This window comes from Rhinatrema bivittatum, chromosome 2 (assembly GCF_901001135.1).
Source record: "Rhinatrema bivittatum chromosome 2, aRhiBiv1.1, whole genome shotgun sequence".
NCBI lineage: Eukaryota > Metazoa > Chordata > Amphibia > Gymnophiona > Rhinatrematidae > Rhinatrema > Rhinatrema bivittatum.
The window spans coordinates 26839326-26858282 of record NC_042616.1 but is presented as its reverse complement, the minus strand read 5'-3'; the positions used below and the strand labels follow the sequence as shown (position 1 = coordinate 26858282).

General features: G+C 48.5%; 1 protein-coding gene across 1 annotated transcript in view; it reads right to left on the bottom strand.

Annotated features, from left to right (window-relative positions):
• Positions 1-717: 717 nt before the first annotated feature.
• LOC115083721 (oocyte zinc finger protein XlCOF6-like) overlaps positions 718-18957 on the bottom strand; it is a 30202-nt gene continuing 11962 nt past the window's right edge. Inside the window, exons 3-4 of the mRNA XM_029587707.1 lie at positions 13716-13832; positions 718-6395 (exon numbers count right to left, since the gene is read on the bottom strand). Coding sequence (XP_029443567.1) covers positions 4372-6395; positions 13716-13832 — 2141 coding nt within the window. The 3' untranslated portion in view covers positions 718-4371. The remainder of the gene's footprint in view (positions 6396-13715; positions 13833-18957) is intronic.

The window sequence follows — 18957 nt, the reverse complement described above, 5'->3', positions numbered from 1 at the left end:
ACCTGTCTTTGTTCTTTAAAATGCCAGTATCTGCTGTTATTACAGCCTCAAGCTTTGGAGACTGAGATTTGCTCTGTTGGCAAGTAGGATAAAAAACGTTCACATTGGCACAAACTAACAGGAAATGCAGATTGGTCAAATGTGGCCCTCAGCTGCTAAACAGTCTTACCTATTGGACACGGGAGCTGGGGTTGAATATTACATCTATAGACATGATTTGTTCTAATATTAGTAAGACCTCCGTTGAAGCTAGATATCAGGAGATGCAATTTAAGATCTTGCATCATTCTCATATTGACAATATTCAAGCACAAAAGATGGGTATTGTACAATCTGCCACATGCATTAAATACCATATGGAAAATGGTTTGCTTGTTCAGAATTTGGTGTCATGTGCTAAGCTGTTTCATTTCTGTGAAGGTGTCCTCGGCTACAGAGCAGGTAATTTCTCTTAAACGTTCTTTTTATGGTAAATAGCTGTTAGGATCCCTCTCTTGGGCAGGTGATTTAACTAACCAGTATAAAACGTACACTCAAATTGCAATATTAATTTCTACTTCCCTGTACGTATCCGGATCAGTCCAGATTCCTGGGTTTTGCCTCCCCTCCAGCAGATGGAGACAGAGAAGTTTTAACAGACTCTGCCCTATATCCTAAGGTGCCACCTACAGTCTTGTCAGTATTTCTCTGTCTCCAGCAGATGGTGGAGGTGCAAAACCTACAGTCTGTACTGATTACTTAGTGTTAAAAAAAAAATTAGACAAAGTTAGGGAGTTTGTTTCTTTAAATTCTACTTAGGTTTAAAAAAAAAAAAAAAAAAAGCAAAGGGACAAGGAAGATTTCTTCAGCCTCCCAGGGGGTTGTTAGGTCCTGAGGGGACCATCCCCCCTGGTGCTTGAGGCAGCTGCGGCTAAGGGTCGAGGGCCCTGTTGCCACTTTCAAGCAGCTCTGGGGGTGATACCGGGGAGCCCAGCTCACTCACTCCAGGAGGACCAGGACCCTTGGAAGACTGCCAGGCAAGTTGTTTTCTTAATAAATTTAAAAAAAATAAAAGATTTGAACGTCTTGCTTTTCGGCGCTCAGGCTCTCCCTTCCCTCGCTGCCGCGAGGTCACTTCGCCACCGTTTTTTCGCCGCTCCGGTTTATTTTTAGTTCTCTCACAATGCTGTGGAGCTCAGCATGCCACGTGCACGCGCCTGTCTCGGGGCAGCCTCTGTTCCTCGTGTCTCCCTGAGGGGGAGGGAAACTCCACTGCGCCCAGGGATGGCAGGCACAGCGCACACAAAGCTCCGACGGAGGTTAGTGGACCGCGGCCCCCTTCTCCTGATCCGTTCCCACTGAGCGCGGGAACGGAAGCCATTTTGAACACGTTTAGGGCAGTGACGCGAGCCGCGGTGGGAGACGGGATTCTCCCGCCTTCTCTTTCCCCCTCAACAAAGGGCCCCCGGGGGGGGCGAACCAACGGGTCATGCCTCGCCTGCGACAGAGGACAGCTCCGAGGGGGCTTCAGAGTTCTCCTCTTCATCCTCCTTCTCCTCGGAGTTTATTTTACTGCTTCTTAAGGCCTTTAAGGCCAGGAAGTTAGAGAAAAAACAGTATGCAGGGAAAACTTCTTTACTGGTACCACAGTCGAATCCACGGAAGCAGTCCAAACCTAAGGGGAGCGTGGGTTCTTTAAAGGTGAAGCGCCAGTTAAGGCCCGTGGCACCCCATACAGATACAGATTCTTCTGCACAAGTTTCTGACCCAGATGACCAGGGTCTGCAATCCAAGCCCCCGCTGGGGGTGGATGTAGATGCAGATCAATAGCAGGAGTCAGGCCGCAGCTCCCATATTGTTGAGATGACCCGAAGGTGGTCTGCCTGTTTAGAAAGGATGAGCTGGGTCCGCTTATCCCCGCGATTCTAGGGGAGTTAGGCATTGAGAGACCGCCAGAGGAATCCAGAATAGGGGCTATGGATCCGGTGTTGTTGGCCCTGCAGGGTCCGACCATTGCTTTTCCTTTTCATTTCTCCGTAACTGACTTGCTGTTCAGAGAATGGGACACCCCTGACCTGGGGTTGAAGGTTAGTAAAGCTATGGATAAGCTATGTCCTCTGCCGGAGGAAGAGGAGGCAGGAGCGAAAGGAGTGGATGGCCTGGTTCTTCCCTGGCCGACAAACGTCTTGCTGTACACGTTTCCGCCTTGGCCTCTGATCGGCAAAGTGATAAGGCGAATAGAACTCCACCCGGCGGAGATGAACCTCGTAGCTCCAGAGTGGCCGAGAAGTCCATGGTTTGCGGATCTGATCAATCTAATAATGGCGGGGCCCCTGCAGTTTCGGGATTTCCCGGCAGATTGCTTTTGTCTAGCGGTATGGCTTTTGAGAGGCGGCGTCTGAACAGTAAAGTTTATTCTGACGCGGTAGTGGCTACGCTTTTGAGATCCCGTAAGCCATCCACTTCCATGGCTTATGTCCGGGTGTGGAGAGTCTTTGAATCTTGGTGCGTGGAACGCAAGGTGGGTCCTACCTGGGCGTCAATGTCTGATATTTTGTGTTTCCTACAAGCCGGACTATGGAAGGGTTTATCGTGTAGCTCCCTCAGAGTACAGGTAGCAGCTCTCGGTTTTTTACGCGGTACAATACAGGGAGTAGTGTTAGCTCTGCATCCGGATGTGGCTCGTTTTCTTCGGGGAGCGAAGCACTTACGGCCCCCCCGGTCAGACACCCTTGTCCTTCTTGGAGCCTCAACTTGGTTCTCACAGCTCTGTGTGCTGCGCCCTTTCAGCCTCTAAAAAGGGCGACGTTGAAAGATCTCACGTTCAAGGTGATCTTTCTGGTGGCTATTTCATCTGCTTGTAGGGTGCCAGAGCTTCAGGCGTTATCCTGCAGAGAGCCTTTCTTAAGAATGTCTGATTCTGGAGTCTCCTTACGCATGGTTCCTTCCTTTCTTCCAAAGGTGGTTTCCTCTTTTCATTTGAATCAATCCGTGGCGCTCCTGTCTTTTCCAGAAGTGGACCGGTCGGATCCCCTTTCCAGAGACTTAAAAGAAGCTAGAGGTTCACAGGGCATTACTGCGTTAGTGGAGGCTATGAACAGTTTCCGTATGTTTGACCATATTTTTGTGCTGTGGAGTGGTCCAAAACGAGGTAATATGACATCTAAGACTACAATAGCCCGCTGGCTGAAGGAGGCTATAAGTTCAGCGTATTTGTTGCGTGGTAGACCCCTACCAGTTGGACTTTGTGCCCATTCTACCCATTCGCAGGCAGCGTCTTGGGTGGAGTGCCAACAAGTCTCGCCGCAAGATATTTGCAGGGCGGCTACGTGGAAGTCTTTATATACCTTTGCGAGGCATTACAGACTGGCTGTCCAGGCCCCGGGTTCTGGGGGATTTGGAGAAGGTGTGCTGAGAGCAGGCCTCTCCATGTCCCACCCCAGGTAAGAAAGCTCTGGTACATCCCATGAGTCTGGACTGATCCAGGTACGTACAGGGAAAGGAAAATTGGTTCTTACCTGCTAATTTTTGTTCCTGTAGTACCATGGATCAGTCCACAGTCCCGCTCGTTGTATGCATAGAGGCAACGGAGAGTCCGCTCGTTAAGCATCTGTTTATTTGGGTCTGCAGATCATTTTTGTTCACAGTGTTCAACGGGTTCTGTTCCCATTTGGGTTAGTGAGCCAGTTTGGATAAAGTGTTATTTGTATATAGTTTGGTTTTGAACCATTCTGCTTTGATACTGTAGGTGGCACCTTAGGATAAAGGGCAGAGTCTGTTAAAAGTTCTCTGTCTCCATCTGCTGGAGGGGAAGCAAAACCCAGGAGTCTGTGCTGATCCGTGGTACTACAGGAATGAAAATTAGCAGGTAAGAACCAATTTTCCTATTCTGTATCAGTTGTATTAGCTAAAAGATTCTATGCCTCCACTACATTATGGTATCAGCATATATCTAATTGAATGTAGTCAGAGTGTATTCATGTAATCTATATGGCTTGGAAAGCAACTAAAGAATATATTTATGCATGGGAACATTTTTATTTTCTTCTACTGCCTCAAATACAAGGTAGGTTAAAGGACTTGAAATATTCTGTACTGTGGAAAATATAATATGGTTTAACTAATGGGTCTCGTTCTCCTTTTGCTTGTATGTGTGAATGTTTATATGGCTGGGTGTCTTTGTGTTTTTGTGTTGTTATCTAGCTAACATTATATGTATTACTGTTAAAATTAATGCAATACAGTGTGACAACTATGAGTTGATTACTGTTTGGTACAATTGTCTTTTTTTGTTATAGACCAGTTAATACTGAATTCTGTTATGCTATTTCACAGTATGGCATTATAAATAAAAGTTAAAAAAATAAAAGTGCCTGGAGTTTGTTTATTCCATTATTTTTTCTCCCTTAGACGAGTGTGAGTCATTTGGTGCCTTTTCAGATGTGCTAGCTGAGTAAAATTCTTATCACACTCTGTGCATCGATAAGGTTTCTCTCCTGTGTGGATCCTCAAATGATTTTTTAAATCTGATTTCTGAAAGAAGCTTTTATCACACTCAGCACAGGTAAATTGTTTGTCTCCCATACGGATCCTTAGGTGCGTCCTTAGCTGTGATAAATGAGTGAAACATTTATCACATTCAGTACATTGATAAGGTTTTTCTCCCGTGTGTATCTTTCGATGTTTTCTTAAATTTGATTTTTGAGCAAATGATTTATCACAATCAGTACATCTAAATGGTTTCTCTCCTGTGTGGGTCCTCAAATGATTTCTTAGATAAGCTTTTTGACTGAAGGTTTTATCACACTCAACACATGTAAATTGTTTCTTTCCCATGTGGATCCTTAAGTGCCTCTTTAAATGAGACAAGCTAGTGAAGCAAGTCTCACACTCAGAACACCTAAATGGTTTTTCAGCTTTGTGTTTCTTCAAATGTTTTCTTAAATATCCTTTTTGACTGAATGATTTATCACACTCAGTACATGTAAATGGTTTTTCTCCTGTGTGGATCGTTTTGTGCAATTCCAGATGCGAGAATTGAGTGAAAATTTTATTACACTCAGGACATGTAAATAGTTTCTCTCCCCTATGAATCCTTTGGTGCATTTTCAAGTAAGAGAACCGAGTGAAGCTTTTATTACATTCAGTACATGTAAATGCTTTGGCTCCCACATGAGTCCATTGGTGCAACTTCAGAGATGAAATCCGTGTGAAGCTTTTACTACACTCAGTACATGTAAATGGTTTTTCCCCTGTGTGTATCCTTTGATGGATTTTTATATGTGATTTCTGACAAAAACGTTTATCGCAATCTGGACACGTAAAGGGTTTCTCTCCTGTGTGGGTCCTATGGTGTCGTTTCAGATCTGATAGAATATTAAAGCTTTTATTACACTCAGTGCAATCAAATGGTTTTTCTCCTGTGTGAATCCTTTGATGAACTTTTAGCTGGGATATTTGACAAAAACTTCTATCACATTCAGTACACGTGAATGGTTTCTCTCCTGTGTGCGTCCTTTGGTGCCTTTTCAGATCTGACAGATTGATGAAGCGTTTATTGCACTCAGTGCATAGAAATCGTTTCTCCCCGGTATGTATCCTTTGGTGCCTTTTTAGTTGTGATGGAGATGTAAAGCTTTTATCACACACAATACATGTAAATAATTTCTCTTCTTTCTGTTTTTTGGGGTTTATTAGTAGGTCTTGCCCCTGAAGGATGTTTTCCCCTCTTTCAGAACATGAAAACCTTTTCCCTCCTTTCTCCATTTTCTGGTGTTTTATTAAAGACAACTTACAGTTGTAAGATTCTGCACAGCGAGTCTGATGAAAAGGTCTCTTTCTTGTGTGTGCTCTGAGGTGTAATACTAAAGAGGACTTGCGAGAGAAATGTTTCCTGCATTCAATACACATGAAAGTTTTCCTGTGAGCGTGGACTCTGTAGTGCAACTTCAGGATTAACTTCTGTTTGAAACATTTTCCACACTGAGAGCACGGAAAGGGTCTCTCCCCAGTGGGGGTTCTCTGGTGCAATAATAATTTTCTACCACAGTTTTTTCCACTGGTGTCACACAAAAAGGATTTCTTCCCTTTTCCTTCTCTCTGGTCGAGGGCAGAAGTCATTTGATCACTGTTCCTAATCTGGAAGGGTCTCTCTGCTCTCCAGTGTCTTGGATGCTCGGGGATGTCTGTGAGCTCCCTGCCACTTCTCTCAAATGCAGTGACTCTATCCACTGAGTTTTCTGCAGTGTAGCGCGGCTGCTTCTCCGATTCCTGCTGACGTTGGCTCGGGTCTCCCCCCTCAGGCCTCTGAGAAAGATTCTCACAGCCATTTCCTGAATGTCGTGGTGTTAGTTCCTGGACTATAGGGTGTTCTTCTCGATTCTCCTCCCTCTTCGCTTCCTGTATGACCTCATTACCTGTTGGATATAAAAAGATGACATTAATCAGGTGGCAGTGACTATGGAACGCTACCAACCACCCGGATCAAACTTTGTCAGGGAGTCACATGTTTTAGGAGACACTTTATGAAATACCTGTGAAAAGTCAAACTGGAACTTGACTTAGGTTTCATGAGCTAGGTGGAGTGTCCGGGTTGTATTTGTTAAGCCAGGGGCCAGGGCAAATTTTCAAACTGCCCCCGTAGTTGCAAAGCCCATGCGCACTTTTTGCCAACGCCTTCCTCTTTACGAGGCAGATACTGAGCTGCTAGCTAACTTAGCCCCCACGGCTGACTCGATCCGGCTAGGAGGTGTCTCCCTTCTCCAGCCATCGGAAGGAGAGCCCCAGAATTAAAGGTCCCCAGCTTCTCTGCCCTGACCCGCCTGCCCACTAAGCCATTATTGCCTCCTGTCCAGCCAATGCTCTGGGGCGGTCCCAGCCAGCACCCAAAATGCTGTGAAGGGTTAACCTGCAGATCTTCTGTGCAGGGACACGGATAAGGGCCTGGCAGGAGCTCGAGGAGAAATCCAAACGGTGCTGCCCGAGCTCGACCACCCTGGGTTTTGGTTTGTTTGTTTTTTTTAATAACAGGCTACAGCAATCAGCCTTACAAGCCTGATTTAGCCTTAAAAGACCCTCTTGGAAGCTCTATTTATTTATTTAACTTTATTTAAAAAAAAACAAAACAAAACATTTTTTATCTGCACTTTCTACCAATCAAGGTGGGATTTATTTATTTATTTATTTGAAAATTTTTCTATACCGTCGTTAAGTTAAATAACCATCACAACGGTTTACAGAAGGGCACGATAAAGAGAAATATGGGTGGTATAGATTACAAATTACTCATGTGCCACCATAGTACGGTAACAATGTTAAATAATAAACTAGGTGTGTAAATTAAACCTGATTGTTAGGATTGTTATACAGTAGTGTAGAGGGGAAGAGATCCATTAATGCAGGCTGTTCCCGCCGGCACTCAGCTATCAGAGAGGAAAGTTCAAACGCCCGCTGGAACAACTCAATACAGAACTGGAGCTGCGCAGGCTCTGCTGTGCCTTAGGGAAAATACGTCGCCCCCACCCCCACGGGACTTCCCTGTTCAACTATCGCAGGGGAAGCGGGAGGGGAGCGAGCCTGGCATGCTTGGTTTATTTATTTATTTTTGGCACAAAACAGCAATAAAATGTCTGCCGAGGGGGGCCCCCAATGGGAATGCTAACTAGGCAGCATGACGCTGCTGCCTTCCACCGCGGGAGCCAGGCCTCCATCTGGGGAAGCCAGTGTGGATCATAGGCCCTTGCCTACTCCCAAGCCAGGCTCGCCTGCGGAGCCATGCTCTTTTCACAGCTTTACTGGAAATAAGCTGAGGGAGGGAGAGGGGGGGAAAGGGATCAGCTCGGACCATCCCACCGAGTCCAACTCCAGCACAGCACCCTAGGAGACCGGCAGGCAGTTCAGGGAGAAGGCTGTTCTGAAAGTCCTGCATGCTGTCAGCAGCTCCTGCTGCCAGACCCGCCAAGGGGAAAAAAGGCACCCGGGACCCCTTACGTGACCCCCAACTGAGTCCGTTCCCAAGGGGGAAGGGAGAATCAGTCCCCCCTAGCACCATCGCCCAGAGTGCCCCCACTGGGAACCTGGGCCTAAAACGTCTTCCCAGGAGCACCAAGAAACACTGAAGGGCTGAAGGCAGCACCAGACCTTTATAAGGGGAAGGGAAGTCAGCTTGGAGCTTTATTTCCCCTGCCTTCATCTGCTGGCAGGACATTACCTACGTGTCTGGGCTGGTCTGGCACAGATAATAAGGGAAACTGATTTAGCTACTTCTAGAACTTGGGCTGTATCAGTGAGCTTAGGGTCAGGTTAGAAATTTACGCTCTGGACTCGGTGGCTAAATGGGAGAATCAAACCAGCAAGGGTTACCTGTGTGTTTAGGCATGCACTGTTTTCCTTTATTTCCATCTTTTGTGGGTTTAATTTCAGTTTCTTTTGCCTAAGCCAGATAGAGAGCTTCCCCACACTCACTTTTACCTGTAACATCTCCTGTTCATAAGCAAGATCAGTCCAGACGCCTGGGTTTTGCCTCCCTGCCAGCAGATGGAGACAGAGAGCCACCTGCAGTTGCTCAGTATTTCTCGGTCTCCAGCAGATGGTAGAGATGTAAAACCTGCAGTCTGGATTTAAAAAAAAAATTATTAAGAGAGTGTTAGGAGCAGTTCTCCCAGGCGGGGCGGGCGTTGTCAGGTCCCTCACAGGACCATCCTCTCTGGCAGAGGCAGACGAGCAGGGAGGTTGGTGACCCTTTTCTGAAGCTCACATCTGTATTCGTGAAGGGGCTTAGACAGTTCCCTCAGTGCTCCGGACTGCCTTTCCTCTCCAGCACCAGGAAAGTTATTTCTTTGTTTTTAGTTAAGAAAAAAAAAGAAAGATGTGGCTGTGAGGGATGGTGTTGGGGGATTTTAAAAAGGGCAGCATTGTTCTCTGCAGGTGGTCGGTGACCACTGCTAGGGCAGATGATGCCCCGGTGACCAATATTTGTCCCATTGGTGAGGGGGCTAAGAGCGCTTGGCTCACGCAGGCAGCAAGTGCAGGTCAGACAAAAATAATGGCACTGGCTAAGAATTGCGGGGAAGATCTGCAGCTCACGCGGGGAGCCGTGGACACAGCTGACCTCAGCGGGACTATGTTGCTCGCTGCATCTCCAGGGGAGAGAGCAGCTCGAGAGGGTCTGCTTCACTACGGTCAGGGAAAAGGAAGATGCGATCGTTGGGAGGCAGCACCATGGCCGCGTTCGGCAAGCGCAGGAATGGCGGCCATCTTGGTTTTTGGGGCGTCTGCACGAGCGGCCTCAGGAAATGACAGGGATGTCCCTCCCACTTTATCCCCGGCTGTTTTGAGCCCCGCAGAGGCACAGGGGGGACTCGGAGGGCGCAGAGGACATTGAAGAAGAGAATGTAGAGGAGCTGTGGGCGTTTTCATCGGAGTTTGTATTGCTTCTCCATGAAGCCTTGCTCACCAGGAAGGTGGCGGGGGGAGTGCTCTCAAATCCCAGAGAGCCCATGGCAGGCCAAAAAAAACAAAGTCGAACATGCAAAAGGGTTCTTCGAGGTTCGACTCAGAGGGCTCTGAAGCAGCAGATGCCTTGGCAGTAGGGGCTCTGGATGATGATTTACCACCCGGTGTCGACCCTAAGGTGGTCAGACTATTCAGGAAGTCAGGAAGTAGGAATTATGGTCTTTAATTCTGCAGGTGCTCAAAGAACTAGTCATTAAGGTACTGTAGGAGTTGGATTACGAAGGCATGGATCCCTTCGTTAACGACTTGAGGGGTCCAGTGAAGCCTTTCCTCTCCATAAGTCAGTAGAAAAGTTGGTGGTCAGGGAGTGGGTTTAAAGGAGGGGGAGAACAATGGCACAGTTATATCCCTTACTAGAGGAGGATCTCAACCGTTTGATGCCGCCAAAGATGGACGCATCGGTCTCTGCGGTGACCAAGAAAACAACCATCCTGGTGGTCAGCCGCTCTGAAGCATTGAAGGAGAAAGAAATGAGAGATTCAGCTCAAGAGGATTTTTGAGGGTTCGGCACTCGGCATTAAGGGCGGTTGTGTGCAGCAGCTTCTTGCAAAGAGCACGTTTACGCTGGGTCCAGCACTTGCAGGCGAGAGAGGCACCCTTCCCAGTTGCAACCAAGCAAGCTGAGCGACTGGAAGCTGCAGTGGCCTATGTGGCAGACGCTTTATTATATGATTTGCTTAGGCCTTCCTCTAGGATTATGATATTGGCAGTTTCCACCAGAAGGCTCCTATGGTTGAGGAATTGGTCAGCGGATGTCTTGTCCAGGTCTCAGCTGAGTGCTCTGCCCTTTAAGGGCAAGCTTTTGTTCGATGAGGACCTAGAACAGTTGGTAAAATCCCTGGGAGAGTCCAAAGCGCATAAATTGCCTGAGGATAAGTCAAAGGGGGTAAGAGAACCTTCTCTACTTGATTCCATATCGGCAGAATAGAGGTCTCTCCATACCTCAGAGGCAAAGCGCAGGTTTTGCTGCTTCTGCCTATTGAGGCAGGCGGAAGCCAGCTCGAGACAGCTTGGGTCAGGGAGTCGGTGGCACTAAGACCTCTCAATGAGGCGAAGCCGGCCCACTATTCTCTGCGAGCGGTCAAAGGGTGGCTAGCTTTGTCTTACAAAGAGTGGGTCAAGATCACGACGGAGCAGTGGGTACTGGAGGTGATAAGAGATGGTTACATGTGAGAATTTGCTCGGTCAATCCGAGAGGCTTACGTCCTCTCCCCTTGTGGGTTCCTCGCCAAGCAGGAAGCTGTTCACGAGAGCGTAGAACGGTTGCGACACCTGGGGGTTGGCACAGTCTTGGCTCCAGGGCAGGTATTCCATCTACGTCACGGCTCCATAGAAAGAAGACCGATTTTGGATTTGAAGAAGGTGAATGCAGCCCTCGGGGCGTCTCGTTTTCGAAGGGAAATTCTACAGTCAGTTTATGGTGGTGATCCACAAGGGACAGATCCTAGTGTCTTTGGATTTGACCGAAGCACATACCCAATTCAGCTGGATCACCAGAAGTTCCTGAGACTTTTGGTTCTGGGAGAACAGTTTCACTTTTGCGCCCTTCCTTTCAGGTTAACAACCGCGCCGTATACGTTCACCAAAGTGATGGCAGGGGTGGGGCAGTGCTGGGAAAAGAAGGACGTCTGGTGCATCCATATCTGGACGACGGGTTCGTTTGGGCAACGTCAGAAGCCCTATGTCAACAATCAGTACCGAGGGTCATGGAGAGGTTGTGATCTCTGGGCTGGGTGATGAACCTGGTGAAGAGCAACCTAGTTCTCTCCCAATCCTTGGAATATATGGGGGCTCGCTGTAACCCCAAGCTTGGCAAGGTGTTTCTCATGGCAGATTGGGTGATAAAACTGCAGAGTAAGGTTTGCCACTGGTTACGGCTCTCAGTGCCCAGGGTTTGGGATTGTTTGCAACTCCTGGGGTCTATGGTTTTACACTGCATCTAATTCCCATTATCGGAAGAGTTTCAGAGTCCCCTGCCGCTCAGGGGACTTTCTGGGTCAATCTGGAATGAGGAGTGGAACTGGAGATCCCAGAATGGGTGATTATAACCACTGATGCCAGCCTTATGGGTTGGGGAGCTGGATATCAGGGCCAGATGGCTCAAGGCCAGTGGTCAGCGAAGAGGCCTCATAGTCTATCAGTCAGCTGGAGATGAGGGCAGTTTGGTTAGCTTTGTTTTCATTTAGGCCACAGTCGAGTGGTGCGAATCTGGTCAGACAATGTGATGGTGGTGGCTTCTATCAACTGTCGGCAGGAATGAAAAGTCATCTGGTTTTGCAAGAGCCTCAGGAATTGCTTTGCTGGGTGGAGCTACACCTGACAGTTCTCGTGGCATCTCACATTGCTGGGGCGGACAACATTCAGATGGACTTTCTCAGTCAGCAATGACTCGATTGCGGAGAACGGGAACTGGCAGAGGAAGCTATGGTTCTCGTGCAGGACAGGTGGGTGGACCCCCACATGGACTTGATGGCAATGAGACAGAACGCCAAGGCGTCCAGATTTTTCAGCTGCAGGCGGGAGCACAGCCCTAGATGCTCTGGTCCTGCCCTGGCTGCGGGGGGTTCTTCTGTACTTGTTCCCTCCATGACCCTTGGTCGGCAGAGTGTCGAGGCAAATAAAACGGCATTTGGGCGAGGTGATTCTCGTGACTCTGAAGTGGTCGCGACGTCTGTGGTTTGCTGATCTGATAAACTTAGCGGTGGGCGAGCTGTTGGGGTTTGGACACCTGCAGAAAGTGCTACGTCAGGGTCCAATATTTTGGGAAGAGGCGGATTGCTTTGGTCTCGCGGCCTTGCTTTTGAGAGGAATCATTGGATACAGAAAGGTTATTCTTAGGGAGTCATTGTGACTTTGCTGCAAGCCAGACGTCCGTCTCCATCCTTGGCTTACATTACAGTCTGGAGAGTTTTCAAGACATGGTGTCTGCAGCAGGGCATACAGCCAACCCAGGCCTCAGTCTCGCATATCCTGACATTCTTGTAAGGAGGTCTAGTGAAGGGTCCGGCTTTTGATTCCCTTCGGGTGCAGCTGGCAGCCTCCAAGGTAAGGTGCAAGGAGTTTCTCTGGCTTCACATCCGGATGTGGTTTGTTTTCTTTGGGGGCCAAGCATTCACGGCATCCGGTGAAAAAGTTCTGTCCTTCGTGGGATCTTAATCTAGTTCTGCGGGGACTTGTGGACCCTTGAAAAGGGCATCTGTAAAAGATCGGACTCTGAAGGTGGGGTTTTTTTTGGTGGCTATTGTTCTGCCAGAACTGCAGGTGTTATCGTGTAGAGACCCCTTTCTGCAGATTTATGGGGAGGGGTGTGTCATTGCGCTCAGTGCCTTCTTTTCCACCGAAGGTCGTGTCCACGTTTCATCTCAGTCAGACAGTGGAACTCCCCGCGTTTCCAACCTTGGATTCGTCTATGCCTCATGTGAAAGAGCTTCATTTGCTGGATGTGCGTCGAGCTTTGTTGAGATATCTTAAGGCTGCCAATGGTTTTCGTAGATCAGGCCATCTTTTCATGCTTTGGAATGGACCAAAGAAAGGGAGTAATACGGTGGATGAAGGAAGTGATTGGATCGACATATAGTTATAAGGGTAGGCCAGTGCCTGAGGGCCTGCGGGCTCACGCTACTCAGGGACAGGCAACCTCATGGGCCGGATGTCAACTTGTTTCTCTGGAAGAAATATGTCGAGCAGCTATGTGGAAGTTGCTGCACACTTTTGCCAGACATTACCGGCTGGATGTCAAGGCTCCGGACTCTGCGGGATTTGGGGAGAGTGTGCTGTGAGTGGGGCTAGCACATTCCCACCCAGTTTAGGAGAGCTTGGGGACATCCCAGGCATCTGGCCTGATCTGGGGTATGAACAAGAAAGGAAAATTGGTTCTTACCTGCTAATTTTCATTCCTGGAATACCCCAGATCAGTCCAGAGCCCGAGAAGCCCGCTCTTGTTTTCGGTATGAACATAGTACAGAGTGGATGGCTGGTCGGGTTTCAAGTTTATTCAGGATATACTTAATCTCATCTTGGCTTGGGTACAGGTCATACTGAAGGACTGCAGGTGGCACACTAGGTTAAGCAGCAGTGTCAGTAAAGCTCTTCTCTGTCTCCATCTGCTGGTAGAGAGGCAAAACCCAGGCATCTGGACTGATCTGAGGTATTCCAGGAATGAACATTATCAGGTAAGACCCAATTTTCCTTTTCTCTGTACGGTATTTGTTAATATTACTCACTTATGTATGAGTGCGTAATTTCTCTCTCTCCTGACTCCTGGCAATCCCAGACACACGGCTCTTCCTCTTGTTTAATCCTTGATAATATATCCGGATTGATCCTTTCATGGCCCGTTTCTAGGAAAAAAAATAATAGAACTAAGTTCTCTTTTTCTTACATTCACTGAGAAATACACTGCAGCAGTTCTCACAGAAGCAGTGCATGATAGGGGGTGAGGGCTAGAAGAGGATCTACTACTGTTCTCCACCGTTAAGCAGAGGGATTGGGGGGCATTGATTCAAATTACCTTAATTTGGTCAAACATTATGAGGGAGTGGGGGGGAGAATCGGAAAAACACCGGGGCGACAGAGAAGTACAACCAGCAGAAAAAATAAAAAAGGAGATGTTCCTATCTCTCTAGAAATCATTGTGAGATCTCATCCAGGAGTATTGTGGCCAGCTCTGGAGAAAAAATCTCCAGAAGGAAAGAGACAGAATAGAGGAAGCCAGAGGAGGGCAACCAAATGATGAGGAGTCTATTACCATAAACACCCATGGGGGAAATATTCATTGGTTCATTACAGGGGCGCAAAAATACAGTTAAGCCAGTTGAATCAGCCAATATCCAGCCAAGTGAATTTTCAGGCGTAGACAGCATATTGTACTTTCTTAACATCCGCACTTCTGGCTGCAAGGGAAAGAGGTGAAGACAGAAGAGAGGTGATGGGGCAAAACTGATACCTTCATTCAAGAAAGTTCAACCTAGTCCCCGAGGGTCCTCCATGGTGGGGAGCATGAAGGTATCACAGAAAGGTGAGAGTTTGGACTGAGTGCGGGATTGGGCCTTGCTGTCTTTATCTGCTGTTATATTCGGTTTCCTAAACCGGTGCATGCAGAAACCCATTTTACAAGTCCAATTCCTGTCAATTGACGAACTCTCAGCAGACTGCAGCCTGACCCTCCCGGGTTTAATTCCTGATTTTTCTAATGTTGGCTTCATCCTGCAACCCCCCCCCCCTGAAGGCTCCTGAGATCTGTTCTTGGGCCAGGCTGAGAATCGCTGGTATATGACATAGAGCATAGTCAGGAAATAAAAGCTGTAGAGTACAAAAGAGGCTGAGATTTTGCTTTCCACCACCGGTCATGAGAATCAGTGCAGAGCTGGGCTCAGTGACAACACTGGTGCAAAGTGCATTCGATTTTCACAGATAGTCAATATGTTGTGTTAGATTGCACCCTACTGGGGGATTTGTTTACTCTGGTGAATGTCTATGGGCCTAATACAGATCAGAGGGAGCTCTTCAGTAAATTTATGCACACTTTGGTTGATTGGGGAATGCAGCCTCTCCTTGTAGGGGGGGACGGGACTGGAATGTATGCCTTGACCAAAATATGGATAAGACTTCAACCTCTAAAGCTAATATAGGAACTTCTAGAGAGATGAGAGACTTGACGAAGTCTCTTCCTTTCACACCAACACGCTGGAGAGAGGGATTATACCTTCTCTTCTCCTCAACACGTTACTTTCTCTGTTCGCTGGTGTTGGCATCGAAAATAGTTCAGAGCGATATTTCGGTTTGCTCCATATCAGATCATAACCCAGTAGAGGTTGTTCTTGAGGTGGGGGCCAGAAGAATTCAACCTGGAGGTTTAATGCATCGCTGCTGGCTGATAAAAGATTCCCTGAATTGCTGAAGGGAGCGATAGAGGAGTTTGACACTTAACCCTGGAAGTGGATTATTCTCCTCTATTGAGATGGGAGACTTCCAAAGCTACCCGAGAGGGCAAATAATATTGTACTCAAGTTACCTGCAGAAACTCTGTAGGCAAAGGGTGATGAGCCTCTTAGCAAAGATTGACAGCCTAGAGGAGCAACACAAGGACTGCTGACAGCGAACCTTGGAGCAATCTCGAAGGGATCAGAAATCTCTCGAGGGAAATAGACTAAGCTCAATTTTTTACGAATATGGAGATCAGCTTAGTTCCCTCTTGGCCCGAGCTCTTAAGAAAAAAAGCTGGTAGGACTGTTAGTCCTGGTGTTGTGGGGGGTGTCTCTCGGGGAAGGTAAAAAACAGAGCTAACGAATACTGAAGCACTGTTCATGGAGCCCCCACATGGGGAGTGTGACTGAGATTCAGGGCCTTCTCCCCTCCTTTTCACCGTCTTAAGATCACGGAAGCCAGGTGGCCAAACCGGCAGAACCCATCACGGGTCTGGAAATTCAATCAGTAGCTGGAAGAGAAAAGCCCCAGGCCAGACAGATACCCTATGGACAGTTATAAGAGGTGCCCGGCTGATCTTATACCCTTTTTAGCAGGTAAACAAGACACCGCGGCTCGGGTGATACGGCAGGCGCTACCATTCCCTTACTCCCTAAGAAGGGGGAAGGATGCACTGCACTGCAGCTCCCGCAGGCTCGTTTCATTGCTAAACGCGGAGATAAAAATGTCACCGAACGTTTTACAGCTTGGGATGGAGTCTCTTCTGCCCCCAACTCACATATCCTGACCAAACCGGCTTCGTTAAAGGGAATGTTTCCACACCTAATGCCAGGAGGGTGGCCTGGCGATAGCGTATTTCAGGCCTTTCGCTTCCATTAGGTGCTGAAAAGGCTTTTGAAAGGGTCCCACAGCTTTCCGTGTTTGCAGCCAGAGCGGTTTTTTGGCTTGGGATGACTTCCCCCGTCCAAGAGACCTCAGGCTCGCTCGGTTCCTGTGGCCATTCAGCACCAGGCAAGGCTGCGCCCTTTCTCCTCGCCTTTTTAATTACCGCAATGGGGACCTCCAGCCGAAGCCATCAGGGCTCACCCCACTGTCCAGGACTTTAACGTGCGAGGCAGGAGGGCGCAAATCGGCCCTTCAGGCCGACGACTTGCTTTGGTTTATAACTGAGCTGGCGATTTCGGACCCCGGGTTCCTGGAGTCGATAACGCACTTTGGGGGGCTGTCAGGTTATAACCTAAATTATGATAAGGCAGAAGGGTTTCCCCCTCGGCCATGTGGCTCTTTGGCAGGCGTGATTGTGGCTCGGGAGGGGGGTTCACTTATTGGGGGATTTTTATTCCCAGGGATCCTAAAGACCTATTCAAAAGCAATCTAGCCCCACACCTTGCAGACATGAAACAGCGCCTGAAGGACTGAGAGGCCATCACTGTCTCCTGGGCAGGTCGTGTACATTTAATCAAGATGGCCAGTTGGCCAGAGGTTTTGTGCGCCTGTCAACATGTCCCTCGTACTATTCGGATATCGCTGTTCCAGGAACTGCACAGTCAAACTGGAAAATAGAAACCAGCAAGGATAACACTTTGCACGTTACGGCATTGCCCAATTTCAGATTATACTACCGGGCAGCTCGACTGGTTTAGTGACAAGGACCCGGCGTGGAGAAGCAATGGAGGAGGAGCAAGCTGGGGAGGCGAACCCCTGCCGGTCCTTCTGTTCTCATCCCCCTCCTCCCCTGTGAGCAGGCGCGTTTGGAGGCCCGGCCCGCTTATGGCTCACAACTTTGCAGATGTGGCGACGGGTGGTCGGGTATGTGGGGCATAGAGAGGGGATCCTCCCTCTCTCTCCCCTGTCACCAGTCTCTAGGAGTCCCGTGATGCTGGGATGTACTTCTGAGCTGCACCCTGCCTCGCGCCCTTTGGACCAGACGGAATCCTATTTGTGCGCCGGGAGCGGAGCTGTTACATGACTACGTTAGGAAGGGCCGAGGACTCCTTGTAACCTCACAGATACATGGAAGGAGGATCTGGGGTACTGCAGCGTGGAAGGGGGATACGGATCTCCACTCATCAGATATCGAGCACTGGGAGCGCGGCTGCTGCACAGAACACATCACACACTCCTGTTTTGCTCTGCGGAAATGTTCCCTGGACACAGTGTATATTGTTGGGGGAGAGGATATGGGGAGCAAGATGCTTACAGCCACGTGAGGTGGTACTGCCCTGGGGTGGCTGCGGAGATCGCAGGTAAAGCTTAAACATCGCGACACCTTTATTACCTAAATCGGGCTTCGCTGGAGGTTTTGACAGAATTCTCCGCTACCTGTCCCATTTCGATCTATAATAGGTCAGTTACTCCTGGCCGCAAGGCTTACCATCGCGACCCCTCCCTGGAAATCTAATCCACATCTGGGGTACTGGATGTCCCCCGTCCAGCAGATGGGAGTCAGAACAGAGTTTGAGGGCGTCAGCATATAGAGCAGTGCACCCTCTGCTGGAGCTCAGTATTACGCATAGCAAAGCCCAAAAGAACAAACAACATTTTGGATCCAGGTCCGTAACCAGAAAGAAACAGACAAAGATAGAAGTAAAAAACGGTCAACGAGACCACAAAACAGCCAACTTGTGAGGAGCTGTGGACAGCCATAATAACCAGAGAAAGACAGAAAGACAGCTACATGGAAGAATCCGAGCAGGAAACGACGAAACCCCTAGCGGCGGGCGTCTGGACTGATCCATGGTACTACAGGAACGAAAATTAGCAGGTAAGGAATCATTTTCTTTTCCTTGTACGTACCAGGATCAGTCCAGACAGTGGGATGTACCCAAGCTTCCCTAATTCGGGTGGGGGGTCCTGCGAGGCCTGCTCGGAGTACCTGATCGCCAAAATAACCCGCGGTTTGTGGCGCCAGGTGTAGCCTATAATGTCTGGAAAAAGTGTGCAACGACTTCCACTGTCTGGACTGCTCCTTGTACGTACAGGGAAAGGTCAGTTACTCCTGGCCGCAAGGCTTACCATCGCGACCTCCTGGAAATCTAATCCACATCTGGGGTACTGGAAAGCTCAGGCAAGAAATATAGTGGGTGCTGACCAATTAGGATTGGATGTTTTGAATAAAGGATTTAATACTTCGAGACCCTCACCTCGCCTGCTACGGCCTGGCGTGATCTTCAGCTGCTTGTACTGGGATTGTGGATTTTAGTTACCGATGTGATTCAGCCCTGATTCTGATTTATTGTGATTTCTGTCTTTTCATGTATGTGCCTGAAACCGGTTAAATAAAGAGCTCCAAAATATGTCAAGTAAGAGCTCCAAAGACCCCAGTGGTCATAAATCCATAAACCCTAGCTCAGAGCAGAGGTCAACTGGTGCTGCTGGCCACGGGTGCACAAGGCTGATGTCCGATATACTGGAGCCAAGGGCAGAAGTTAAGGAGCAGGCCCCCTCCGTGCCAGTGGCCCTGACGTTCTGCCTCTGTGACATTGGGTCCCCAGGAAACTGCACTGCTTGCCCAGATGAAAATGGGGATTATGTCGCTTG